Source organism: Peromyscus eremicus, chromosome 15 (genome assembly GCF_949786415.1).
Source record: "Peromyscus eremicus chromosome 15, PerEre_H2_v1, whole genome shotgun sequence".
Lineage (NCBI taxonomy): Eukaryota > Metazoa > Chordata > Mammalia > Rodentia > Cricetidae > Peromyscus > Peromyscus eremicus.
The window spans coordinates 4,106,425-4,134,291 of NC_081431.1; the positions used below are offsets into that span (position 1 = coordinate 4,106,425).

Here is a 27,867-nt window from a genome sequence, read left to right on the forward strand (position 1 = left end):
ACACGGCGGCTTCAGCTTATGTGGTTTGTTGCCTGGCCTCTTCTTTTTAGGTATCGTTTCCTGATTTTGATCATCCACTTCACACTTAGTTTGGCAAACTCTGCTGCTTTAAATAAGGCAAGGAAAGCCCCGCAGAGGAGTGCAATGGTGTTCCAGGGATTGGCCGTGATGATCTGTGGAACAGAGAAAAATGGGGTTGTTGGTTTGCATCGACCCTGACTCTCTGTGTTTTAGATTTTGCAGTCACCAGCACCACGAGCCTCCGCTCACTCAGACTTAATGCCTGTAGCTGGTCAGGGGGAGCCACGAGCCCCGCCACATGATAAAGTAACTCAGAGGACATTCCTTCTCAAAACTGTAAGACATTCGTGCCGAGCTTTAACTTAGTGCCGTAGTCCTACAAGTGACTCAATAAATTCCCCTAAAGTCTTCTCATTTCAGTTACCCATTTCCAGATGTGGCCCCCACACTCATCATGTGGACTCTGCCACTTGGCCTCTGCGCCTTCCTTCCCCTGCTGGGATGTTGTCCTATCTGGACTTTATAATCCTTCCAGCTCAGCACTTTGTCCAGCCACTCAGCCAAAAGCCTTTCTTTCGCTGAAGTTGTTTATCCCATGGAGCCCTGTGACAGCCGTTTACTGTCTAGCAATGATTTAAAGCAATAGCTTGGTCTCCATTGAATACTCTTATCCCTGTGCAGTGCTAATGGACTTAGCCTTGTACATGCGGGACAAGGACTCTTCCATAGAGTCTTCTCCCTCACCAAACTTAGGTAGAGTTCTGGAATTCCCATGTGTGGCTAAAAAAAAGCACTTGCAAGCCTGGTTCAGTGGAGTAATTTGAGACAGAATGAGCCCCTGTTCACATGTGCACAGTGGCCATACCTCTGCCTTCAGGACTGCTGGGATGCACGCTTCAAGGGACTTCAAGGGCTCTACTTGGACCAAAATAAGCCTCTCATAACAGGTAACTCAGGTGAAGAACATCAGCGCACATACCTTATGTGCACAGCTGTAAACCAGTTCCTTTCCCCCTAGCTGTCCAAGCCTCAAGCCTCACCCCTCACACAGGGTCTGGGCCAAGGGTGACAGCAAAAATACATCCATCTCAGAATCCATCCTGGGATCTGAAGTGTCCATGTTTGAGCTTTAGAATCTCTTCCCTATTGCCATGATCATCTCAGGATGTCTGTGATGACGTGAAGAAGGCCACTCTTAGCAGTACTTACATCCTGGACCTTCTGGATGAAGGGATCTTTCCATTCAAAGACCACAAAGAATAACTGAGTACTCCTCTCGGCGGCCGGCCTCTGGTCAATGTAATTCACCACACTGGTCTAGGTGCAGAACAGACAGAGAATTAGCACTTCTGGGCCCTCCCTTGCCTGGGCCTGGGAAGAAAAAGCAGGAAGGGATTTGGCTCTCCTAACAGCATCTTCCAGAGAAGGAAAGTCAAGTCTCATATACAAGACCTTTTCACTGGTACCAGAGCTGGCTGGGGCTTTACAGTTCTTTGGGAGAGAAAAGATTGCAATGCCTGTCACCAAAATCTGCCATCAGATGTCGAGACTCACAATTAAGCCATATTCAATCTACTACAGAAGACAAATTCAAAAGTCCCAAATTTCAAAATACTTGGGTCTTAAGGGATAAGCAGTCTAACCCTTCAAGTCTAGAGGGACAAAATGTGGCCCCCACTCCATGTGACAAGGCAGCTCTATAAGTACTTAGTAGGTAAGATGTGCCGGTCAACTCTGAAAGAAGCTCCATGAGGTAACAGTGAGAAGACAGGCTTGAAAGGCATGGGCCACCTCTGATCCGATGCTCACATTGGCCACAGGAAGACAATGCTGAGATTTACTGCAGGGCTGCCCATGAATGCGGTGACTAAGGGCACGCCAAGCCTTCGTGGGCCTGGGCAGTCACATTACAATAGCATTTTGTAGTCTTGTTTTCAGGGTTTGTCACCACCGAAGGCAGGAAAAATCCTGTCCCTTGACTAGACCTAGGTGCCAGGGTTCCACGTGCACAGAGAGAACTAGAAAAACCACCACTAAAGCAGAGGCAGGGCTAGGTTATTTCCAATTGTAGTGAAGCAGCCCTCCCGAAGAAGCAAGCAGACCCCTTTCCACCCCACAGACGGGCCTTTTCTGTCTTCCCCTGTTCTTCCCAGATCACAGTAAAAGGCCCCCAGCAATCTTCCTGCCTCAACCTGGCATGCTCCTGGCTCTGGGCCAAGGGACCAAAAACTTTCTGATCAGCTCATCTTCTGCATCCTCACAGGTCATCACACCCCACTATGCCTGATCCCCCTCATCCCCCACAATCCTGGCAGCATCAGGAAGTGCTTCCCATGTCTAGAGGCACAGAGATAGTTTTGTGGAGAACAAGCAAGCTGCTGTGGACTGCCTTCAGCACATGAAGCCTTCACAAGGACTACTAAAGATATCCTAGGACCCCACCCAAAAGACCCTTCCCCTCAAAGTCTGCCTCCACCACAGATTCAACTGTGGAAATCACGATGTTTGCCAAGGAAACAGCCACTACCTCTTGCCGGAACTCGACAGCTTCTCGGCCGTCCTCCTCTTTGGTCTTCACCAATGACATCTTGACCCAGGTGCGGAAGCCTCCCGAGAACTTCCAGCTGGAGTAGGCACTCTCACAGGCCTGCATGAAGCCCGCTTTGTCTGGGCTTGGGGAAGCGAGAGAAGGAAGGTCCAGGTTAATCCAGGCCCAACAGCTGGAGCCCAATGTGGCCAAAGCAAACTCTAGTCCCATGTCAAGCTGGTTTCTTTTCTGGTACAATCAGGATGCTATGGATTCCCTGCTCCCTTTCCAGAATCTGACTGTCTTACCAGGGTTGTTGGTCAGTTAGCATCAAAAGCAACACCCAACCTGGCTATACCTCTGTTTGGTTTCCATGATCCCCACCTCCCACCCCACCTCCACCATGGGCACACTCCTTCCCTCTCACATCACCGCCCCCACCAGCTCAGTCATCCACACTTGGGTTTCTGGAAGCACCCTGAAATATGGCTGAAGCATGGCGTGCCACACTCAGTGAAATTCAACCTCCTGAGAGGCCCAGCAATGGGAAGAGCGTCCCATGGAAACTGTAGATGAAGCAGAAGCTAAGCATAAGAGAGCAAGTGTAGAGTGGGACACATCTGTCATCTCAGCACCCGGGAGGACAGCCTGGGCTACAGAGTAATACCCTGCCTCAAAAACTGCTTGGTCCTAGAAGGGACAGTTAGAACACCACCACCCTCCCACTGAAGGATCAGGAAAATTCTAACTAAACAGTTCACACAGAAAAAGACATGAAGGTAGACAGGGGACTCATTGGGGAGAATAAGGGTTTCAGTGGGGGAGATACTGAGGCCAAGACTCAGAGATCCAGAGTGGGAAGGATAGCAGAGGTGGTATGTGACTTTCTGTTCAAGTGGACAGTCACCTCCCTGCCACTGTGGTGTATCGTCCTACATCATAGAAATGGAGCCTTCGGCTCATCAAGACTAGGCAGGGACAGACAGGAATATTCCTATTTTCTACCAAGTGTTTTAAGCCCCAGAGATGGCACTGAATTGTCCCTCAGTGTTTGAAGACAACAGGAGCTGTCAGTGGGCAGGCATCTGAAGGCAAGGAGGCGCCTCAGCAGCCGAGGCCTGCAGGGGAGCCCTCTCCAGGCAGCACTGCATCCACAACTGCTTAACTGCAGCTAATGTCATGGGCCACCAGGTTCTTAGGGTAGCTCCTATCCTGAGCCAGCCCTGCTCCCCTTCCCCAGCTTCACCCCTACATTTCCAGCATGGACATGCCCAAGGCAGGAGACAGCTACCTTTGCATGAACTCGTGGAAAGAGGAGAAGAGGAGGTAGTCAATGGCACTGAAGTCCTCGTTGCTCTGGTTCAGGCTGAACTGGAGAAACACCAGCTCCCGCTTCTTCACTTCCTGTGGCCCCTGGACAATCAGGGCGGACTGCTGTGGGGAAACAAGTCAGAGCCTTAGTGCTCGGAGTTGCAGGGTCCCCCAGTGCTCACACAGGCCTGCAGAGGCTCATCCACAAGCACTAGCTGGCAAACCCACAGCAGGGCACCCAGCAGCCTCCAGCGACTACAGCCAGACCCTCCTGCCCAGGGATGCAAGATGGCCAGGGGGACTTCGTGGCACAGCACCTGAGCCCAGCTGAGTGTGACACATGTCCCTCTGCACAGGCTGCCCACGCTGTGGAGCACCTTCACTGGGTGAGGGCGTTTGCCCTCGCCTGTTGGGTTGGTGTGTCCCAGTTAACCTTGCTCCTGAGTCACCTACTGATGGGAGTTTTCAATTCAATACAGTGAGTGAAGGCTTCCCGTCTTTCTCTTATGCCTTCTGGGTTGGCTTGCGAAGGAATGCCAATACTTGCACATTCCCCAGGCATCATGTTTTAAATCGTACATATACATACTACGTATGCCTGGCTTTAGTTTTATGTGACATTGTAAGCAACTGGCTCCCAACCTGCCTCCTGCCTTCCTGCACTGGTCTGTCCCTGAGCCAGGACTGTGCTGCCAATGACATCACCCTGTTGAGAAAGGTGACCGTGGCCTGGTCCGGTCCCTCCCTCATATTCTTCCCAGAGCCCAGCTGTTGCAGTATGTGCTCTCCTCTCTCCTAAATGTACTTTAACAGTAGCTTGTAACCAGCTAAGCTCACCAGGGCTTTCCACTGAGACAACTGGTGGAGTCACGTGAGAAGATTACCTCCCCTCCCCTTGCCTTCACTCTCCCTCGCCTCTAGCCTTCACCTCTCACCTTCCAGGGAGCAGGTATGTGCTCAGAAACTGACCCTGACCATGTGGACAGACAACCGCACAGACAGCAGCACTGCCGGGCAGTCCCGTGGAGCAGCAGTGCCCGAGTGACCCTGCCCGCCAGTCAGGCTGCTCCCTCAGGAAGCCTGTTTCCATACAGGAGCTAAGCCTGTGCCCTGACCGGCACACTCTGTCAGATGCAACTCAATGCTACAGGAGGTAGAAACGCCAGAGGCGGTATGAGCTTCACCTGTGGGTGGTGAGGAAACCAGGCAGTGAGGGGCACACCAATCCCACAGACAAGAAAGGGGGTGGCCCTGGCTGTGCGAAAGCAAATCATTGGCTACAGGCAAACCACCATGAAATCCGGAGCACAAGAAACCAGGAAGTCAACAAAACCCTGAAGACTTAGGCAGTGACCCGATAAGACCCTCAACAGGGGTCACTGTCACGGGACTCAGTGGGCTCAGTCAGCCAGAGCCTGCACATTAACAGCTCCCTGCAGTGAGAACAGGCCACCTCCCAGCCTGCCAGCTCAGCCCCAGTCCCCAGATAACTCCAGCTGGAAGCAGATCCTGGGGAGGCGGGCATTTTCCTAACATCCAGTTCTGATGTGACCAGCAAAGCCCGCAGCCGTGCAGACCAGCCTGTAGACGAGGCTGCAGCTGCAGCCAGTTTCCCAGAGAGCAGCAGGAAGGAGCTGGCCGCACACCGCAGCAGAAGTGCAGGCCCTGGGTGGCTGTCACCAGAGTGGCAGAGCAGCTGTGAACACTCCAGTCATCCTCACCACGTGGACACAACGGTGCATCTTACTCCTCCCTGTTCCTTTTTCAGAGACGGAGTCTCACTGCGGTGCTCAGGCTCAACAGGCTGAACTGGCCTTGAGCAAGGTCCTCCCGCCTCAGTCTCCCAAGTGCCCTGGATGCTGGGTGCACACCCCTCACCAGTCTCCTCATTACGTCATTACACGCTGGTTTTTGCTCAGGGAGCAGGTGACCAGGGAGGAGGAAACTTCTTTGAGCTTCACAGCGTGTGGCTGGAAAGAGTTGATGGAGAATATTTACCATCCCTCAGAACTGGAGGTGGTAACTGCACCTAACATCCTTCCCGTGAAAACACTTGACTTGTGTGCCCCTTATTTCACGGGTTCTATATTTAAATTATGAACTACCATAGCAATAAGTTTTGAGTGTGAGCGGGTGCCTCGTAGGAAGCATGCCAGGTCATGGGGGAGAAGAAGGGGTCCCCAGAACGGGCACAGCTGCCCCCAGTGCTATTGTGCTTCTCAGAGAATGAGGTGAGCCAGGAGTTCAGATGCCACTTTCCTGGCCGCGGTCGCCTCTTCTTGACTGGATTCTGCCGGTTGATTTCAGGTCATTATTTCATGTTGGCTTTGTAGAATGTCCAGTGACACCAACTGTCCATTCTCAGTTAGGAATACAGGATTCAGATGCCAAGTAGTGGCCCAAGGGTGGATAGACGTCTCCCTAGTGCTTACATCTGTTTGCCTAACACTCTCCACCCACGGGAGCACTGTAACTGTGGACAGGGAGCACCGGCAGACCAGGTTTCCGCCTGAGATCCCTGTAGCAGTTCTGTCTCCACACCTGAGCAGAGGGCAGAGGCTGTTCTGAGGCCTGGCACCCAGAGACACACCTTGCCCAGCAGCTCTGCAACCAGAGAGGACAAAGTCCCGGAGTCACAGCCGTCAGCCATTCTCCAAACTCAGTCACGCTGAGCTGGGGGCCAGAGGCCGGCACCACCCAGCAGTCCTGTCCTGGGTGATGAGCCTTCTGATTGGCCAGCTCCATCAACCAGTTCCAGTCAGTAATCTGCATGGTACACTAGCTCCTCCAGCCTTCTGGTCTACCAGTGTGCAGGGCTGTCCTCCTGCCCTATCCTATCCTGTTTTGTAAGGAGTAGAAATCCTTTCATCAGGTTCTTTTTTTTTTTTTTTCCTAAGAGGTGGCCTGGCCTGGAAACCAATCAGCTCGAGTCTCAGTGCAGCATCTTCAACTTGTGGTTCCTCTCACTCGATGGAGCAGGACTGGCCCCACAGCACGACACACTCCTGTCCTTTTTTCTGTCCCGAGCCACATCTCACGTACCCCTCCAGCTCTGCATGGCCACCAGCTGAGCTGTGATGTGGGGTGTCAGCAATCCTCACCGCCCAGTGCACCAGCTTCACATTGGCAAATTTCTCAAACTATGGATTCCTAGGCCCCACCCACAGGAATGGTGACAATTCCTGGAAAGTGGTATTTTCAGTGACACTGATAACCACAGGCAGACTCACCTGCAGCCCAGCCACCCTCCCATCAGGCAGGAAGCCCTGAGGGTTATCAGCCCCAGGGGCATGTACTTTGCCGAGCCTCTCACCTGCCAAGGACCAAGGGCCCATGCCTACAGGCTATAAGAAAAGGAAGGCTATAATCCTTAGCGGGTGTCTAACAACACACAACCCAGGGAAACAGGTTTACCATGGTGTGATTGGAGAAGGGATGGGTGTAATTGATCCTCTGGGTGGTGCAGTTCCTGTCTCCTGGCTGGCCAGGGCTGGCAAGAGGTGGGATGACCTCATAGTGGTGCTTACAGCTGAGCAGCTGAGCCTGCCCAGGGTATAGGGCGATCCCTGGAAAGAAAAGAAACCGCAAGTGTCAGAAGTCACAGTGCTGAGCACTCCCCACCTCTCACACCTCCCTCCTTGGGAAAGTGCCAAGGCAGAAAACAGGGTGGAGGCACAGCCCCAGCCCCACCCCAACAGAGGGCACTCCCCACCTCAGTCACCCCTCCCCTGCCTGGAACGGCTTCCAGGACTCACAACACTCCCACCAGGGTATCTCATAGCATAGTGAGGTGCTGCAAAGGCTCTGGGCTGTAGGGTTCCTCAGGGCTCATTTTTCTGCTTTGCTGGGAGCTCCAAGAACACACACCCCATAGTGTCCTGGGTGCTCTCAACTCAGGCTCCCAGGCCAGGACCCAGGAGCAGAAACACCGGCAATGACACACGGTATCACAGGCGGCAGAGCTGAGGGATGAGAGCAAACACTACAAGAAAAGCCCACGGAGAGCCTCGACACAGCCAAGCCAGGGCAAGAAGAAATCATCAGGCCTGGCTGTGGGGTAATGTCTGGGAGCTCCTGGCAGGGGGACTCTGGCTCTAGCCTGTGTGCAGGATGTCCTGGTGTCACTTGGGGCCAGAGCAGGTGGCACACTCATGGTGGGCAGGGCCTGAGCCCACAATCCCTTCTCTGGATGCCACTACACAGGGCCAGGCAGATCACCCACCACGGCAGATAACAGTACTCAGGGATCAGTCATCCCAATGTGCAAAGAAGGGTACACAGGGCAGCCGGAGCCCTCTAGGCTAGGCCCTACTGACTGTGTGCACCCACCTCCATATCCCACCACCTTTCTGAGCCCTGCTCGAGCCTGTGCAACTCTGAATGAGAATGGCCCCATGGACTCCTATGTTGAGGAAGTGGTCCCTGGTTGGTGGAACTGTTTTGGGAAGGCCTTGTTGGAGGAGGCGTGTTGCTAAGGGCAGGATTGAGGTTTCAAAAGATGGATGCCTGTTCCCAGTGTACTCTCTGCCTCCTGCTTTCCCTCCAGCTGTGAGATCCCAGCTGTTCCTGCCGCCATGCCTCTGCTCTACCACCATAGCCTCTAACCCTCTGAGACTGTAAGCCAATTAAGTGCTTTCTTTTATAAGTTTCCTTGGCCGTGGTGTTTTGTTACAGCAGTAGAACAGTAACTGACACACTGCCCTGTTCCCTGGCCTTCAGCTGAGGCCCACTGCCTCCCTACACACACACCCAGGGCCCTGCTCCTCCTCCCACAAGCACTTGCGGCCCACCTCATGCCTAACAAAGCCTGGCTCCAATTCCACCCTCCCTGCCCACCCAGTGCTCCACGGCCTGGCGCTGGCTCTCAGATGCACACCTACCACTAAAGTCTGTCCTGCTCCACTCTGCCTGTGCTGGGAACACATGGTGGCTCAGGGAGGCAGTGTCTGCAAAGCCCCAGAGCTGGGGCGCTGATGCCTGGCCCAGCAGGCCCTACCTGGAGCATCGTAGCGGTCCACCTCCTTGTAAGACACAGACATCACAGGGTGCTTGAGCTTTTCTCGGAAGTCTGTGATGGTCTGGTAGACCAGGAAGACAGCCACAGCCATGAGCAGCAGGTAGATGAAGATGAGCAGAACTGAGAAGACGTTCTTCAGGCAGGCCTTGCTGAAGCGGATGCTGCTGGAGGCAGATTCGCTGTCCACACCTGCCCGCAGGACAGCAGAGAGTCACCAGAGCAGCCAGCCTGGTCTACCACCAGGCCCTCACCTACCTTATAGAAGAGACAAAGCTACCCTCATCACAAAGGGTACCTAGAAACATCAACTCCATACCACCCCTCCTAGCCAAGGCCACCAACATTACCACATTTACCGTCTGCAGGGACTGGTGGTCTCAGTCAGACTCACATGCTCTCCTCCCCCACTACCCCCCTTCTTAACAACTTTCCCATCTTTCAGTCCTGGAACTACTCATATCTGTGGTGATATTGTGTTCCCCAAAATATTGTGCACCCTAATAAACTTATTTGGGATCAGAGAACAGAACTGCCACTAGATATAGAGGCCAGAAAATGGTGGTGCACACGCCTTTAATCCTATCACTTGGGATGCAGAAATCCATCCAGATCTCTGTGAGTTCAAAGCCATACTGGAAACAGCCAGGCATGGTGACTCACGCCTTTAATCCCAGGAAGTGATGGCAGGAAGCAGAAAGGTATTTAAGGTGTGAGGACCAGAAACTAGAGCAGGTTAAGCTCTTAGGCTTCGAGCAGCAGTTCAGCTGAGATCCATTTGGATGAGGACACAGAAGCTTCCAGTCTGAGGAAACAGGATCAGCTGAGGAACTGGCGAGGTGAGGTAGCTATGGCTTGTTCTGCTTCTCTGATCTTCCAGCATTCACCTGAATACCTGGCTCGGGTTTGATTTTATTAATAAGACCTCTAAGATTCATGCTACACATATCTGCCATTCCTAGGCCTATTCTGAAGCACTGTTCGTAACCAATGCTGACCTGTCTTCACTTAGAAATGCCTTTTCCCAAGGAAACCTCCTCTTAGTGGCTAATCGACAGGGTCTCCATGCTGAGCAATGCAATCCTGTCCCTCTGCTATGTGATCCAGACACCATACAACCAGCAACCACCTGTCACCGCTGCCTCGTGACATGACGGACTGTGTCCCCTCAAACCCCTCCTTCCCTGAGGTGCTTCCTGCCCGGACACCAGCACTGTGGTGCCTTGACCTCAGATTCGGCGGTGCCAGGCCTGGGGGTTCCTGATAAGGGCCACCCAGGACGGTGCTTGCTACGACAGCCTGTGTTCACCTTCCCATGATGCCTCTGCCCTTCAGCTCACACCACAGCTCCCTGAGGGAAAGGCCTGCTGTCTCTGTGGCTCCCAACAGGGACCAAGTGGCGTGGTCACACCACCTTCCTCAGATGACCACTGTAAGATCTGAACAATGGACTGAAGTTTAATGAAGCCATTACAGAATGGGCAAACGCAGAGGAGAGAATCACCCTCTGGAGATAAGAATGGCCTGTGAGCGCCTCACGTTTTGCCTGAAGGTTCATACCAACCCCCTAATGACATGGTTCAGGATGCCAGAGTTCAGGGCTGAAAGTGGGGAAATTCCGAAGGTAGGTGAGCCCCAGAGGTGAGGATTCTGCAAATGACTGATATGCTCAAATCATTGGCTGGAGACCCCAAGGGCTGGGGGAAGCAGAGCTGAAGTTTGGAGAGAAATGGGTGATTCCAGCGGCTACCACGAAAGGCAGTCAGCACCTCAGAGCTTCCGCCCTGCTGTGCTGAGACAAAAGTACTTCAGACCCACAGCAGAATCCAGACCTGCAGCTGTACTGCTGTTCTCCTCGGTCTGCCCAGGAGACCGCCTCAGAAGACTGAGGCTTTCTAGAGAGGACTGACCCAGGAGGAAGGATCTGAAGTCAAAGTGAGCACCATCTGCCAATGGGCCGCCCAGATAGGAAGTGTCCTGAAGAGAAAGCAGCATGGTCTGCCTGCTTGGCTACTTCTTGAGTGAGTACTGCCAATCCCTGCTAACGCCTAACTCCAGCTTCCCCGGCCTTCCAACCTAGACAGAATGCCAGCAGCTTTCCAGGAAGCTTCCAGGTTCCTAGCACCAGGGGGACTGCTGAAGCACCAAGCTCTGTGGACTAAGTCTCTCCCAGGTTCTGTGTCTCTCCTGTACACAGACAGACACTGCTGGACTTTATCACGTAAGCCTGTCTACAAATGCTCTTTGATACACACACATACACACACACACACACACACACACACGCACACTTGCATTCTATTAGTTCTGTTCACCTAGAAGAACATGCCTAATACACCAGTGTTCAATTAAAAATTACTAGACATGAGGGGCTGGAGAGATGGCTCGGCAGTTTAGAGCACTGACTGTTCTTCCAGAGGACCTGGGTTCGATTCCTAGCAGCCACAGGGTAGCTCACAATCATCTGTAACTCCAGTTCCAGGGAATCCAACACCTTCTTCTGACCTCCACAGGCACCAGGCACACATGTAGTGCACAGACCTATATACAGGCAAAACACTAATACATACAAAATAATAAAAGATGTGTTTTAACTAATAGACATGGAAAGAATAAAAGGTGATGTGACTCAGGACCGGCAGAGATGGCTCAGCAGGTAAAAGCATTTGCCACAAGCCTAACAGCATAAGATCCATCCCCAGACCCACATGATGGAAGGAGGGAAGAACAACTTCTGCAAGTTGTCCTCTGACCTCTACACGTGTGCCATGGCACGTTCGTATGTGCACATGCACACACGCGCGCACACACACAAGTGTGCACGAATGTGTACACACTAAATGTTTAAAGATAAAAGAAAAGAAAATATAACACAGTCAAGGAAAAACAAGCATCCATAGAGATTAACTCAGATAAGCTGATCACTGAGCCACCGAGCATTTGGCAGTAAGGAAAGGTTGTGTGTCTGCTCCATGGTGCTGTTTCTCCCTACATCCATTTCATTTCCTGTTGCACAAATTCTAATTGGTCTTAATAAAAACCTAGAGCCAGATATCAAGGTGAAAGCTGAAAGATCAGAGAAGCAGAGCAAACCACAGCCACCACCTCTTACCTCACCAACTTCTCAGCCTAAAAGCCAGAGTTCCTGTCTCCTCCTGCCTTATATTCCTTTCTCTGCCCAGTCATATCATTTCCTGTCTCAACCTTCCTAGTGCTGGGATTACAGGTGTGTTTTCCCAAGTGCTGGAATTAAAGGTGTGTGCCACCACTGCCTGCCTCTGTTTCTCTTTCAGACTGGATTAATCTCATGTAGTCCAGGGTGGCCTTGAACTCACAGATCTCTGCCTCCCGAAAACTAGCATTAAAGGTGTGTGCCACCACTGCCTGGCCTCTGTGTTTAATCTGGTGGCTTGTTCTGTCCTCTGATCTTCAGGCAGACAGCACCCCAGTTTCCAGCATCTTTCTCCCTGGTTAACAGGCTGTGGCTGTTCAGCACTCACTCCTGCTGTCTTCACCACCAAGGGGGACATAGAGGAGCATGTCTGCTTCCTCAGCAGCATAACTGCTCCCACCGAGTGCTTCCTGCAGTGCTTCTAACAGCCCTGTAACCGACAAGCAAGGCTCTCAGAGCTGTGAGCATCCGGGGTTCTCAAGCAGTCAGAAGCCGAGCCCCAAACTCCACATTGGCTCCTGCTTCTGATCAGGTCATATGTCTGCTCTTTCAGTTCAGAAAATAAGAGAATAAAATATTTTCTGTCAGGATTCTCTGGGTGCCATAGGCTCAGGTCAGCCAGACCCTCTCTGCAAAGTCTCTACTCCTGCTGCCCTTCTCTCTGTTCTAAACCCGTTAGAACGAGGTGAGGAAGCTTCGGGAAGCTACTGCACTGCCCAGCACAGTCAACATCACACAACAAATCAACACGTCAAGGTGCGTTTTCAAGAGGCCAATTACTGTGGAGGTCACCAGGTACGGCAGAAGTAACTGGTCCACTACACACAAGTCTTAACACTAGATCAAAAAGATGCAAACTCAAGGTTACATTATGCTTCCAAAAGAGTGTGATTATTAGCAAGAGGTCCCAAAGAAACCCAGATAGATAAAATGCTTGGTAAAGCATTCAAAACGTGATTAAATAGTTCAGTGTAAATAGGAAGACAACACAAGATGTGAATAAGAAACGTGGGGGCCAGTGAGAGGATGCAGAGAGAAAGGCATAGAGCTTGCTCATCTTTCTTAATGCTTGTGAAAGACGTTAAAGGAACAGAAACCTATTCAATAAAACAGGAGAGAAAACCGTCCTAATCTTGGGAAAGATGTGGACACTGATGTTCAAAGGCTTTAGGAGCCCAAAAAGACATGACTAGGAGAGATCTACCATGGCATGTTATGGTGCAGACATGACTAGGAGATATCTACCATAGCATGTTATGGTGCAGACATGACTAGGAGACATCTAACCATGGCATGTTATAGTGCAGGCATGACTAGGAGACATCTAACCATGGCATGTTATAGTGCAGACATGACTAAGAGAGATCTAACCATGGCATGTTATAGTGCAGACACGACTAAGAGAGATCTAACCATGGCATGTTATAGTGCAGACATGACTAGGAGACATCTACCATGGCATGTTATAGTGCAGACATGACTAAGAGACATCTGCCATGGCATGTTATGGTGCAGACATGACTAGGAAACATCTAACCATGGCATGTTATGGTGCAGACATGACTAGGCAACATCTAACCATGGCATGTTATGGTGCAGACATGACTAGGAGAGATCTAACCACAGCATGTTATAGTGAAACTGCCAAAAGTACAAGACCAAGCTGTAAAATCTGCAAGACAAAAGTCACACCAAGGACATCCCCCTTAGACCAATAGCAGACCCTCGGTGGAAACCCTGCAACCAAGGGTTATTATACCCAGCAATGCGATCTACCCTCCAAGAATATAGGAGAAATAAAGGCCTTCCAAGACAAAAAACTGAAAGAATCCATGTCCACAGAGCAGCCTTATGGAAGCTCAAGGCAGCCTGTGTTAGCCAGCTGCATGTCACCGTGACATCATGCCTCAGTAGGACAACTTACAGGCTCCCAAGTCTCAGAGGTTGCTCACCTCGGAGTATCAGGAAGCAGAGAGAGGGTGCCTGTGCTGCGGCTTTCTCGCCACCCCACCCCCCCCCTACCCCCGTGCTCTTGTGGGCTGCCAGGTGCCATTCGCGTGTAGGGTGGGTCTTCCTCACTTATTCCTCTTTAGGGAAGCATGTCACAGACACCCAGAAGGAGTGTGCTTCTCTGGTCTCCTTGGCACTTCTCAAAGTCATCACCAATCAAGATTAGCCAGCATAAAGCCCGACAGCTACAAGAAAGACAAATCCCACTGGAAGAGTGGAACTCAGAAGGAAGCAACATTGCCGGTACAGTGAGAAGCCACCAAACCACAGCAGCCAACAAGGCAGAGAGGGGAAAGGTGCCGAACACAGCAGGAAGAACCACAAACGCTGGGAATGATCCTTGTTCTGCAGCAGCCATGCTGACCAGGAGGTACAGGTGGCTCAATGGGGGAGGGGAGCATGCACAGGCCCCCAAGTCAGATTTCATTCAGTCCTTTCCTGCCGTCATGGAAGAAACTCCTTCCCAGAGCAACTGAAGAATCTACTGCCTATTGTAAAAAAACACACTGCTCTGGATGATAAAACACCTTTAGAAAATAAAACAAAAATTTAAGGAGAAACCATAAATCAAAACGGATAAAGATTAGAAAAGGGAAACTCCCTAAAGTTAGGACTGGGGAAGGGTTTTGCTTTTGTCTTTCAGAAGGATGAAGGCTAAGGAATCTGAAGACCACTGGACAAATGAGACATCTGAAGAAAAAGGACAAATCATTCAGAAAACTTGTCCAACGAAAAAGATTTTCTGCAGTGAACCATGAACCATGACCATGCCTAACAGCGACCTCTGAAGTCTCCAAAAAGATGATAGGACCCCACAATGATGATTCCACATGGATTATGATAACGCCACTAATCTGACAAACACCACCTAAAGATTGGCTTGGACTACAAACCACTCAGGAAAATTTCGAGGTGGCTAGCTGAGAAGATCCAGCCTCACAGAGTACTCTAGCCGGGACTTAAGACAAGCCCTGCACTTTCCCATTACACAGAGACTGGACAACAAATGATACAGCTACCTCTCCCAGGACTTGACAATTAACCCAAAATTTTCTTTTCAGGATCCCCTAAAGAAGCCTTCACTCCCAGACAGCAGGAAGTAATTATAAGAACATGACACCCACATTCCCAAAAGGTGGGGTGGGTGATTTTTGGTCATTCAATGAGTTATGGATATTTGTCATTGTTTTGGTGGTTGATTACAAGTTGTTATTGCTAATGGTCAGGAAAAAAGCTAAACAATGGAGATTAGATTCAGAGTTCTTGTTTGAAAAAAAAGAAAAAAGAAAAATTGGATACAGATATGATAGGACAAAAGGGTAGATTATTGAATCTACTCTGAGAAGAAAAAAGGGAGAATATGGATATGATAAGATAAAAAGGTAGATTATTGAATCTACTTTTAAAAAGCAACTACTAGTTTTAAATATTTTACATTGGATTGGATTTTTGCATACTGTATACAAATTTTGTATACTGTTACAAATTTGAGATTAATTTTGTTAGAACATACTGTATATACACTTCTAATCTTGTTCAAAGTATTGTACCTATACAGCTCATTTAACAATGTAATGCAAATTGCTAGTCCTTGAAAGTTATTATTACCAACTAATTAGGATATAAAGAAATGCAGGTTAGTGTTTAGTCACCTATTACAATCGAACTTGAAGTCATATTAGGTATGTTTTCAAGGTCAAACAAAGATATATTTTTAGATAGGTCATTTTTAAACACTCCAGAGAGCTACAGAATATGGCATTTAAGATGTTTTAATAACATAGATTTTTTTTTTTTTTAATGACAATGAGACATATCTGCTCCTGGCAGCACCAATCTACTTCAGAGAAGATGATGGGCACTGAAGAAACTCCATATAGAGTTTACTTTCTTTGTGGCAAAAGTTAGCCACTGGACAAGAAAATGTCCTCGCCCCGACTGCTGACAGTATGCTGTCCAAAATGGACAAGCAAGATACAAAAGAAAGGACTGCTGAACCTTGCCAAGACAAGGTAGGAAGGCCTTTTAGAAAATCCTGCTTCACAGATGAGTCTGTCAGATATGCTAGGCCTGTAGGCCGAAGATGGATGCCCCAATGTTGCAGAGGAACCTTGGGTGACTATCCAGCTGTTTCTGTCATTTCTAACATTTTTTGGAAGTTGCTTGTTGCACTTCCTGCTTACTCAGTATTATTTCCTTCTTGGGTCTCTGATGGAGTTGAAGATTAGATAGTTATAGTTTTCCTTGTTCACAAATTCAGAAAAGAAACTCACTAAAGAGGTATAAAGTGTATAAGTTTGAAAGACATCAAAAGATAGTTTTCAGTTGGTAACAAGTTAGGATAGAAAGTGAATTAGGATTCACCAAAATAGGATAAATAATGGAGTATTTTCTCTGAATTTGTCAAATGTTTATGGACTGGACATTGTTAATATAATTCTTGACTGTATATACTGTAAATACTTATTGTACATAGTTTTTCTTGTATTAGTTATAACCTTTTTTATTATTTTAGACAAAAAAGGGGAAATGTGGTGATAAATTGTGTATCAAATAAAATTTGCCTGAAGACCAGAGAACAGAAAAAGGCACTAGATTAAACACAGAAGTCAGGCAGTGGTGGCACACACCTTTAATCCTAGCACTCGGGAGGCAGAGATCCATCTGGATCTCTGTGAGTTTACAGCCACCCTGGACTACATGAGATTGACTCTGTCTAGGAGAGAAACAGCCAGGCAGTGGTGGCACACACCTTTAATCCCAGTACTTGGGAGTCACACACCTTTAATCCCAGCACTAGGAAGGAAGTAATATGGCTGGGTGGAGAAAGTTATATAAGGAGGAGACAGGAACCAAGGCTTTTTCGGCTGATGCCTTTCGGATAAGGATGGAGAGGCTTTCAAACAGAGGATTCATGGAGTTGGCGAGGTGAGATGTGGCACTGGCTTGTTCCTTTGTCTCTCTGATCTTTCAGCATTTACCCCAATATCTGGCTCCAGGATTTTTATCAAGAGACCATCTAGATTTCAAGCAACAGAAGCAGGAACACTGCGGGGGCTGGGAAGATGGCTCAGCAGTCAGAGCACTTGCCACTCTTGCTGAGGGCCTGAGTTTGATTCCCAGCACCGACATGGTGCCTCAAAACTTGTCTGTTTGGCCAGGCGGTGGTGGCGCATGCCTTTAATCCCAGCACTCGGGAAGCAGAGGCAGGTGAATCTCTGTGAGTTCGAGGCCAGCCTGGTCTACAAAGTAAGTTCCAGGACAGCCAGGGCTACACAGAGAAACATTGTCTCGAAAAAAACAAACAAACAAAAACCAAAAAAGAAAAATAGAAAAAAAAAAAAAAAAAAACCAAAGGGGGGGGGAAAACCTAACTGTTACTCCCAGGCATTCCCAATAATAAACCTAAAAAAAAATTGCCAAATATATATATTGACTTCACACATAAAGGCATACAGGCTTAAAGCAAAAGAATAGAAAATGACTTTCTAAGCAAACAGAAACCTGAATCGTGGAAAACCTAAGGAGTGGCCGTAATTGCAATAGATAAAAGAGACTTCAAGGTAAAGATTATAAGACAAGGAAGGCTGTCACACAGTGACCAAAAAGTCAATTCACCCAGAAGACATAATGACTATAAGTTTACATGTACCTCTTATCAATTCCATAAAACAAAATGCTACCACACCTGAAGGGGAAGAAGACCCAGAGCAATCACAGCCTCAACGCTCACCCTCATCAGGGACAGATTAGCCAGACCAAAATTCAAGAGTTCCAGCACTCCATAGATGGTACCTGACATTACAGACATCTACCCAACGGCCGAAGGATATTCTCTGGTCAGTGGGCTCCTTAACTGCGGAGCTGTCTTACAGCTCATGATGACCTTATTGTCAACCTGACTCCACTTAGAGTCACCTCAGAAACAGACTTCCAGGGGTGTACCTGAGGAGGAAAGACCCCGATTAAATGTGAGTGGTTCCATTTCACAGTCTGGATTAGTTCACCACTGGCTTCCACGTGCATCGAGTGTACACAGATATATACAGGCTCACACATGAACATGCATACACAAATCACTCAAAGAAAAATGATCTATTTGCAGAAACCAATGGCACTAGACCACCTTATACCTGGTGAAGTAGATACACAAAACAAGTCCCTCACGATCTCTGCTATGGAATTAAAGAGTCGATCTGAGTACGTCAGTGGTCAGTACAGGCTGGGAAGGGCAGGGTGAGGGGTATTATCAGGACACAGTGTACGCATGTATGGAAAGACACAGAACAGCATGAGGGGCACAAAGAGCAAGGAAAGAACCACAAAGAGCAGTTCTCCAGAAATGGAGTGGAAATGCACAGAAAGGAGTTCTAAGTAACAACTAAGAAAACACAGTGAGAGGGAACAAGCAGTTCCTCAAGAAACCAGTCAGTGTGTTCCCAGGGAAAGACTCAGCTGGTAAGAAATGAGAGATGGGCTGGCTTAGCGGGTAAGAGCACTAGCGGCTCTCCCAGAGGTCTTGAGTTCAATTCCCAGCAACCACAACATGACTCACAACCATCTAGAACGGGATCTGGTGCCCTCTTCTGGCACACAGATGTTACAGCACTCATGCTGTGGGATGTCTTTCTGTATGCTGTGAATAAATGTGTTGCTCCCATTGGCTAATACAGAGAGCAGCTTTGGCCTATGGCAAGGCAGCTGGAGGCAGGTGGAAAATTCAAGTGGAGGTACAGAGAGAAGAAGGGCAGAGTCGGGGAGACGCCAGCCCGCCATCCAAGGAGCAAATGTTACGAACACAGGTAAAGCCACAGAACACATGGCGATACAGATTAACAGAAATGGGTTGAGTTAAGTTATAAGAGCTAGCTAGCAAGAAGCTTGAGCCATAGGCCATACAGTTTGTAATTAATATTAAGCCTCTGAGTGATTATTTTATAAGTGGCTGTGGGACTGCAGGTGGGAGATTCATCCAGACTGTGGGGCCCATCAGGACTGGAGAAACTTCCAGCTACACTTATATACGTAAAATAAATCTAAAAAAGAAAAAGAAATGATAGATGAAGCCAGGCATGGTGGCAGCATCTGCATTTGGGAGGCAGAGGCAGGGAGAACTCTGAGTTCAAGCCCAGCCTGGTCTGCAGAGTGAGTTCCTGGATAGCTGGAACTATACAGAAAAACTTTGTCTTGAAAAACCAAACCCCAAAAAAAAAAAAAAAAAAAAAATGTGATAAATGAAGATGCCAATGAATCAAAAATACAATGAAAATCTGCAATAGCATCAGCAGCCTAGACCAAGCAGAATGAATTTCTAGACTTGAAGTGAGGGTTATTGAACTAAGCCAGCTGTAGACAGAAGTACAAGGAAAGTAGCACCTGTGGAAATCTATCAAGAAAAGATCCACACAGTAGATTACAGAGGAGAAGGAATGAAGGAAGGCACAGGGAACATTATTTAGTAAAATAACAGCTAAAACCATCGAGTAAGGTCTGGACATGGACTCAAGTTCTACTCACTCCAAAGAGCTCCCTTTCAAGGCACTATAAGCAAGCTGTCCAGAACCAGAGTCAAAGAGAACTAGAGCCGGAAGTGGAGATGCCCGTCATCCCAGCACCGGGGAAGCTGAGCTGGAGGATCACAAGACCAAGGCCAACCTAGGCTATGGGGAGATTATATCTCAAAAAAAAAAAAAAATGGATGAATGAAGGATGGACAGACAGAAAGAGGAGAGGGAGGAGAGAAAGATGAGGAGGAATTTAAAAACGAGAGAGAGAGAGAGAGAGAGAGAGAGAGAGAGAGAGAGAGTCCAGTTACTGATTTCCCAGTGGACACCTGGAAAGGAGGAAGCACCACAGCCAAGAACACCATCCTCAGTGACGCAGCTTCTCAGAGAGGAGAGAAAAGATCCTTTCAAGCAAACCTGGAGGATTCTTCATCACTGGCCTAAGAAACAGGGATGGATGGAACTGTTTCAGCCAGAAGCACAGGAGTAATTATATCAGAAACACACACAGGGTAACTCTTTATGAGGGGTAAAGTCATGATTAGATTCAAAATACTCCATTACTGTGACACAAAATATCAGCTTCCAGAATTTAAGACTTATTTTTGTGGATGTGTGCCATATGTGCTGGGGAAGGTGCCTACGATGGCCAGAAGAGGGCGTTGGATCTCCCAGAGTTAGTTACAGGTGACTGTGAGTGGCCTGACGTGGGTGCTGGGAAACACACTCAGGTTCTCTGCAAATTTTAAGTGGGAAGAATAAAAGTCAGGTGGTATCAAGGGTGGTGGCCCAATTCTGTAACCCAAGCAACAAGAAAGCCAAGAACCCGGAGACCTCAAGGTCAACCATGTGACCCAGCATCAAAAAGGAGCTCCCAAGAGCAGATATCTACACAGGGAAAGCTGGGCTGCAGAGATGCTGGCGCTGCTCTATCCTGATCCCACGGAGGATGCCAGGCTCGGGGAGCAGGGGTGGAGGATCGCTGGGGCTTGCTACCTTCTGGCCTAAGCCAAGAAACGTGAGATCCGAGATCCGGGCTCCAGGGGAGACTCTGCCTCAAAGAAACAGACGACAGACGGCCAGTGACAGAAGAGGGTGTGCAGCGCCCTCTTCTGGCCTACACATGGGCATACACATGCACATTCACACACACAGGAGTCATGACAAGAGCTGCGTGCACACATTCACACACACACACACACACACACACACACACAGGAGTCATGACAAGAGCTGTGTGCACACATTCACACACACACACACACACACACACAGGATTCATGACAAGGGCTGTGTGCACACATTCACACACACACACACACACACACAGGATTCATGACAAGAGCTGTGTGCACACATTCACACACACAGGAGTCATGACAAGAGCTGTGTGCACACATACACACACACACACACACACACACACACACACACACACACAGGAGTCATGACAAGAGCTGCAGCGTGGCTCAGGAGTTACAAGCACTTGCTGTTCAAGAGGACCCAAGTTCAACTCCCAGCACTCACTGCAAGTGACTCACAGCTGCCTGTAACTCCAGCTCCAGGGATCCAACGCCCTCTTCTGGCCTCCGTGGGCAGCTTCTCACATACATGTGCACATATAAATAATAAATGGAGCCGGGCGGTGGTGGTGCACACCTTTAATCTTAAGGCAGATCTCTGTAAGTCAGAGGCCAGCCTGGTCTATAGAGTGAGTTCCAGGACAGCCAGGGCTGTTACACAGTGAAACCCTGTCTCAAAAAAAAAAAAAAAAAAAAAAAAAAAAAAAAAAATTCCAAAAAGCAACTTAACACTGCACCTCAAGGAACCAGAAAAATAAAGAACCAAGTCCAGGTCTCGGGATGGCTCAGCAATTAAGAGCACTTGCTGCCCTTGCAGAGGATGTCTCATTTCCAGCATCCACAGAAGGGCAGATAACCACCTGTAACTCCAGCTCAAGAGGATCCAACACCCTCTTCCAGCTTCCTCAGACACTCCCACGCATGCACATACTCACACACAGACACGTGTATATGCACATAAATCAAAATAAAATTTCAGGTTGATGAAACAATGAATTCTCTTTAAAAAATTAAAAGAACTAAATCCAGAGTTAGGAAGAGTTAACAGAGATCAGAGAGTATGTAAATAAATAGAAGCTAAAGAAAGAGCGCAGGGCCGGGGAAGTCACCGGTCACCACTGTGATCCCAGCACTCAGGAGGTGCACTCAGGAAGGCAGGGAGCGAAGGCCACCCCCCTACATAACAAGGGCAGCCTGAGATACATCAGACCCTGTCTCAAAAAAAAATATAAATAAATAAAAATAAAAATAACATGAAGAAAGAAGAGGAATATTATGTTATCCAGTGATACACCAATGTACCCGGAGAAGATGAAATCAGTGTGTCTGTATTTGCTACAGGCCTAGTCACAAAAGCCAAGATTGGAACAATCAAAAGGTCCGGGGCTGGGGAGATGGCTCAGCCACAAGCAAGCAGGTGGATCCGAGCCCAATCCCTAGGACTGTAAATGTAAAGAAGTCTGGTGGGCCATGCTTGTAGTTCCAGAGCTGGAGAGGTTGAGATGGCATCTCCCTGGGGCTCGCTGGCCAGCCAGTCTTGCTTACACTGTGAGCTCCGGCCAGTGAGAGACCCTGTCTCAAAAGACACAGTAGAAACAGGAGTGGCATGGATCTTCAGTCACCCAGGAGACCCAACTGTGGCGAGCCAAGTCTGGAAGCGTGCTGATCCTCAGTGGTTGGAAAGGGTTGGAAGAGTAAGGGAAACTTGTCACGTTTGGTCACCCTCATCTGAGTAGATCAATTACCAGATAACAATCTAGAAGTTTACTGGAGTCCGATGACTCCCTGCCTCATGGAGTAAATTTCAGTCAGAAGAGAACACAGCGAGGACTATCCATACATTTACTCAGATAAACCAAAATCTCTGTCAGGGTAGGATAAAAGTTCCAAGTCATCCTCAGAGAGTTCAAGACCAGCCTGGGCTAGCTACATAGACCTTATCTAAACAGGAAGTTTGAACCTTCATGCGCAAAGACACTTGCAAGCCCGACAGCCTGACTTCAATTCCTGGAACCCACACAGTGGAAGATCTGACACCCACAAGTGGTCCCCCGACTTCCACAGTGCCCACCCCCACCCTCTCGCACACAAAATGAATGCCCTAAAATAAAAAGCCACCAGTCAGGAGGTGGAGTAGGGGTCAGAGTGCCTGAGTCTGCGGTTCTCATGTAGGAAATGAGGACTTCACCTTGCAGAGTTCTTGTGACAATTAAATGTGGTGTGTGGGGGGCAGAGGTGGGGAGCGGGGGCTGTGAGGAGGCAGGGGAGCTGGAGGGGCCACAGCAGAGCCTGGCGTGGGAGAGCAGTGGGAAACAGCTTTGCCTCCTTCCTCGGTCTCCTCCAAGCACTGAGCAGAATCACAGGACTTCTCTCCCCACAGACAGAGGAAGCCAAAGAACAGGACCCACTCCGGAGCTCACCCACATCCACTCACTCACACTGACTAGCCACGGCTAAGGTGAAGAGCTGTGTCTGCCGTCACCAGGCTTCATCGGAGAAGAGAGAGATATCGGTGACAAACCTCCTCTGCAGCCACAATACTGCAGGGGACAGGAGCACAGAGGACAGGGACAGTGTTGGAGGGTGGGGCCTGATCCTGTCAGCGGGGAGCCGAGGAACAATTGGGCATTAACTAGGAGAGGAAGGAAAGAGCCAAGGCACCCCTGGAGCCTGGCAACCTGAGCTCAACCACAGGAGCCCACGTTAAAGGTGGACGGCGAGAATTAAGTCCACGGAGTTGTCCTTTGACCTCCGGGCACACACCATGGCCTTCACGCCCTCACATACATATCATGTGCCCCCGCCCCATAACAATAATTTAAACGTTAAAAGGGGGTTGGCCGAAGAGGTGGCTCAGTGGAACGGAGAGACCCCAAGTCCCCTTCCCAGCATCCATGTCAGGTGCTCACAACCATCTCAAAGCCAGCTCCTGGGAACCTGGTACCCTTGTCTAGCTTCCACGGCATCCTCACACATGTGGCAGACACTTACACAGACACATACATAAAGAAAGGTAAGTCTTTTAAAAAGGAGATTGAGAATTTCAGAAAGAGAAATAAAATAACAAGGATGGCCTCTGCTGGGCAGATGGGCTTTAGGACACAAGGCCGAGTCAGGGAAAGCACTGGACTAAGCATGGACGCATGCGAGTTAAGCCTAGGTAGAGTCTGAAACGGGGGCCAGGCCTAGGTGAGCCCACCCACCGGAAGCAGGACTGGAGAGGCCTCAAAGGAGCTCTTCTCCTACAGGGCTCTGAGACAGGATCAGGACATCAGAGTCATGCCGGCCAGCACCTCCTCAGGGAAAAGGGAGGCCTGGCCTCAGGAACTTGTTCAAACCCACTATCAAGACCGCAGACCTTGAGAGGCACATCCTCCATCCGGAGGCTGATTAAATATGTAGAGCTTTAGAACCGGAGAAGACCTCGAGACCCAACACCAGGGCACAAGTGTGGGGCAGAGGAGGCGCCTGGACTGGGCCGCCAGCAGCAGCAGCAGCGGTGACCAGCAGCAGCAGCACACAGCCAATGTCCAGTGCCCTAAATCCACTCACCTGGCAAGACCCCTGCACCTTGGACTTGGGCTGGCTCCTTGTCTCGCTCATCCGCCTGCTCTGAGTTCTCAACGACCTGGTCCAACTCCTCGCTGAGCTAAAGGAGAAGAAAGGGGTGAGCAGCTCGGCTGGGGCAGCCTTGCCTTTTCCAGGCTAAAAAGCAGAAGCTCCATCCACATACTTGTCACATAGGCACAAAGACCGCACGACACAGGATGTGTGAGGCCGATTCCACTGTCTTCTCTCACAGCCTGAGGCTGGGAAACTGCAGTAAAGGTTTCGGCAGGGCTGGCTCCCTGAGTTGTGAGGGAGACAGGTCCCCAGCCTCTCTCCTAGTTTCTGTGCTAGCCAGCAATCCCTGGCATTCTCGGCTTGTAGTTGTGTCTGATGCCTAACCCTGCCTCCATCTTCACAAGGCCCCCACGCAGTGTGTGCCCCTCTGGGGGTGCGCCTTTAAGGACACTCAACACGCTGGATTGGGACCCAGTACATCCTGTCTTTGTGTGATACACCTGAGTGACTATTTCCAATTCCAAATAGGGCAAGAACTGGAATTACACTTCAATATCTCCCTCTGGGAAACGCCAACCCACAGCCAGAGTCAGTCAAAGAAGCAGGAGTCACGCCACCTTGGTCTAGTTCCAAAGCCCATGGTCTTAACCACTTCCCAGAGGAAGAGGAAATGGGGCTTAGAGTCTCCTCAGAGAGAAATGAGAACAGCGAAGCTGGTGTCAGAACTCTGTGGGCGCTAAAGCCCACAGATGTGGGCGCAAGCGACAGAACAGGGTGAAGGCTGTGCAGGTAACAGCATTAATTAGCAGCAGGGTACCAGGCAACCGCAACCTCATAGTGTTCTCACCTGACCTGTCGGATGGGGAAATCTTGGCACTGAGAAAGCAGAGATTAGGGTCAGCGTCCTAACGCTTTAGGAAGGAGGCAGGTGAAGTCAGTTTAGAGGGATTCCATCCAACCGGAGGGGAAGAGCTTTTCCCAGGCTCATAGTGTTATCAAGTAAAGTTATAAGTTACTTCCCCTCCTCTGAGACAGGGTCGCATGTAACCCAGGCTGGCTTCAAACCCACTATAGTGGACAATGACCTTGAGTTTCTGACCCTTTTACGTCCACCTACTAAGTGCCGGGATTAAGCACTAAGTAAGCGCTGCAGCTCTGCTACAAACACCCCCGGCCCTCAGAGATCTTTCACATTCATCCCAGATGATTTAAGTAAAAAGTCTCAAGGGAGACAGTGGTCCCAGGAAGACTGGAACTCCTCAGAGCCAAGCCTGCGCAAGTCACCCTGACCCAGGCCTAGCGGCAATTTCCCTTCCTCCCAATTCCCTGTCCTGACACACAGCAGCCATCACAAGCCTTTGCCTGTTCCTGGCCATACTTCTCAGAATGCCCCATCCTGGAGCGCCAAACCCTCCCCTCAGCAGACACCTAACTCAGTCAGGTCCACTCTCAAAACAATCCAGGCAATAAAGACGCAGGCCAGCTTCATGGGACTTCAAAACAGGGCTCTTCCAGAGCCTTCTATCCATTGGGCATGACTCCAGTGAACACCCGATTCCACCTGTGGCCTAGCTCTCCAAGCAAGACAAAAGCCTGTGCTTCAATAAATTATCTTATAAGTCCTGCTAAGTAAGGAGATACCGGCCATGTGTGGCTGAGCGCGGACCTTTGAAGCCAAGACCCCCAAACTCCCCAGAAGCAGGAGCTGGCAGCATCCTGTTGTTCACTCGGGTCACTAACTCAACCGGGCGCTGAGCTCAGCACTCTGCCAACTCGTTTGGAGGCCGTGAGTTTCCAGTGCGGCCAGAGCCTCCGTGGGTGGAGATGGCCACCGGGACAAACTGCTGAGCTGCGGAAAGCTGCTGAGAAGCTTGGGCTGCTCCGGTTAGACAAGGTCTAACGGTGTGGAGACGCTACACCGCCTCGAGCAAACCTGGAGAGTGGTGGCAGACGGCCTAGGATGCGGCGCCGCGGAACGACACCAAGGGCAGGACCGGGGCAGCCCCACGACAGAGGAGCACAAGGGGCCCGGAGCGAGCGGGGCTCGGCAAGGGGAAGCCCGAGGCTCAGGCGACAGACAAAGAACTGCAAGGGTCGTGGGGCCGTGGAGGCGACGGGGAGCCGCGGAGGAGCGGCCGGCCACGCGCTTTCCCCACAGCCAGAGGCCAGAGTCCCTGTCATCCCGCGTGCGGGGACCACGCAGCAGCTCCACCTGCTAGAGCCCGCACGCCACCGAGTGCCAATCATCCACCTGCGCGGGGGTCGCGGTGCCCTGCCCGTCTCCCGCGCCCGCCCGGCTCGCACCTCCTGGTAGGATGTGGAGAGGTCCTGTCGGATCATGGCACTAGCCTGCTGCGGCTCACCAGGGACCGCGACGCCGCGGAGGCGCGCGCTCCGAGAGATGCCCGCTCCACTAAGCTAGACCAGCTCGGTCTACCGCCGAAGACCAGGCGTGGCGGCGCTCGGCGCATGCGCGCCTCCTGCTGCCGCCGGGCCCGCGCGGGCGACGCTGGGAGATGTAGTTCTGTGTGCCCGGAGAGGCTGTGAGAAGATCAACCTCCTGCCAGAAAGGCACGCATGAGTCTTACACTTCCTCTCTTTGTCAGGCAGAGGAACCGAGTGCCCGAGTGCTGCGTGGCATGGGGTCCAAGTGAGCTGGGTCGGAGCGCCCAGTAACGGGAAGAGGAAACTTGTGGTTTATAATAGGAATAAATGTCCAAAGAGCCCTGTGTTACTAAGCTCACCGTGGACTTCTGTCTTGATTCTTCAAGGCATCCTGCAACGGGAACGTTTTCCTTACAGATTAGGAAATTGAGATACTGGGGATACTTTGTATCAGAAAGGATTGGGAGAGAGTGGTGATCAAGTTAGTTCATCTGGGAAAAGACCAACAAAATTCTGAGGGGGCAGGGGAGGGAGAGACAGTGTCTCCCTTTGTAGCTCAAGCTGGCCTCGAATTCATAGGCAGTAACCATGCTTCAGCTTCCTAAATCCTAGGATTACACCTTTCCCTAATCATATAATCTTTATTCTTTTTTTAAAAAATATTTATTTACTTATTTATTTATTGTGTATGTGTGCCTGAATGTATAACTGTGCACCTCCTGTGTGCAGGTGACCATGGAGGCCAGAGAGGGCATCACACACATCCTAGCCTCCTATGTAGTGCTGGGAACCAAAGCCAGGTCCTCTGCAAGAGTGACAAGTGCCCTTAACCAGTGAGCCATCTCTTCAGCAGGTTCCTTCGTTCTCAGGTTGCGCACTTGGAAGTCTAGCTCTGCCTCTCACCCACAATCCTTGCCGTGCTCTGAGCCCTCCTTTTGTCTACCACTGCAGCCAACACCACAGCTTCACAGTACTCGTAAGAAACAAAAAGGGTCATCAGCAAACACCTACATACCTGTTCAACCTTGAGACACAAGCTCTAAATGCGGGGAGAACGGAATGTCTGCTGAGACTGGGTGGACTTGAGGACCACATCTTCCTCCTCTCCCTGGCTAGAGCCACTCAGCCGTGAAGCAGACAGAGGCTGCTTGTTAAACCTCAGTGAGCAGTGCTCTGTGCCCTGGGCAGCTGCAGCTTGGCAGCCCCGCCCCCAACCAACTCATGACACTTGACTCCCAACCACATCAGAGCAGCCTGGAACTCTTGTTGGAAGGTCT

General features: G+C 50.0%; 1 protein-coding gene across 1 annotated transcript; it reads right to left on the reverse strand.

The window, feature by feature from the left end:
- On the reverse strand, positions 1–26,650 carry Pacc1 (proton activated chloride channel 1). Its single transcript, XM_059281149.1, has 8 exons — positions 26,510–26,650; positions 24,194–24,290; positions 8,856–9,065; positions 7,274–7,425; positions 3,840–3,982; positions 2,549–2,693; positions 1,231–1,338; positions 1–173 (listed from the first exon to the last, which is right to left on the reverse strand). The coding sequence occupies exons 1-8, from the start codon at positions 26,543–26,545 to the stop codon at positions 12–14; spliced, it is 1,053 nt and encodes a 350-aa protein (XP_059137132.1). The 5' UTR covers positions 26,546–26,650; the 3' UTR covers positions 1–11.
- Positions 26,651–27,867: the final 1,217 nt, after the last annotated feature.

What these genes read in the sequence shown, in the direction of transcription:
- Pacc1 (XM_059281149.1), bottom strand. Translation starts at nt 26,545, where the DNA reads ATGATCCGACAGGACCTCTCCACATCCTACCAGGAG. An exon ending in TTCCACGAGTTCATGCAAAG is followed by an intron (nt 2,694 to 3,839) that starts GTAGCTGTCTCC and finishes CGCTTCCCCAAG; the next exon opens with CCCAGACAAAGCGGGCTTCA. An exon ending in TCATCCAGAAGGTCCAGGAT is followed by an intron (nt 174 to 1,230) that starts GTAAGTACTGCT and finishes TCTGTTCCACAG; the next exon opens with ATCATCACGGCCAATCCCTG.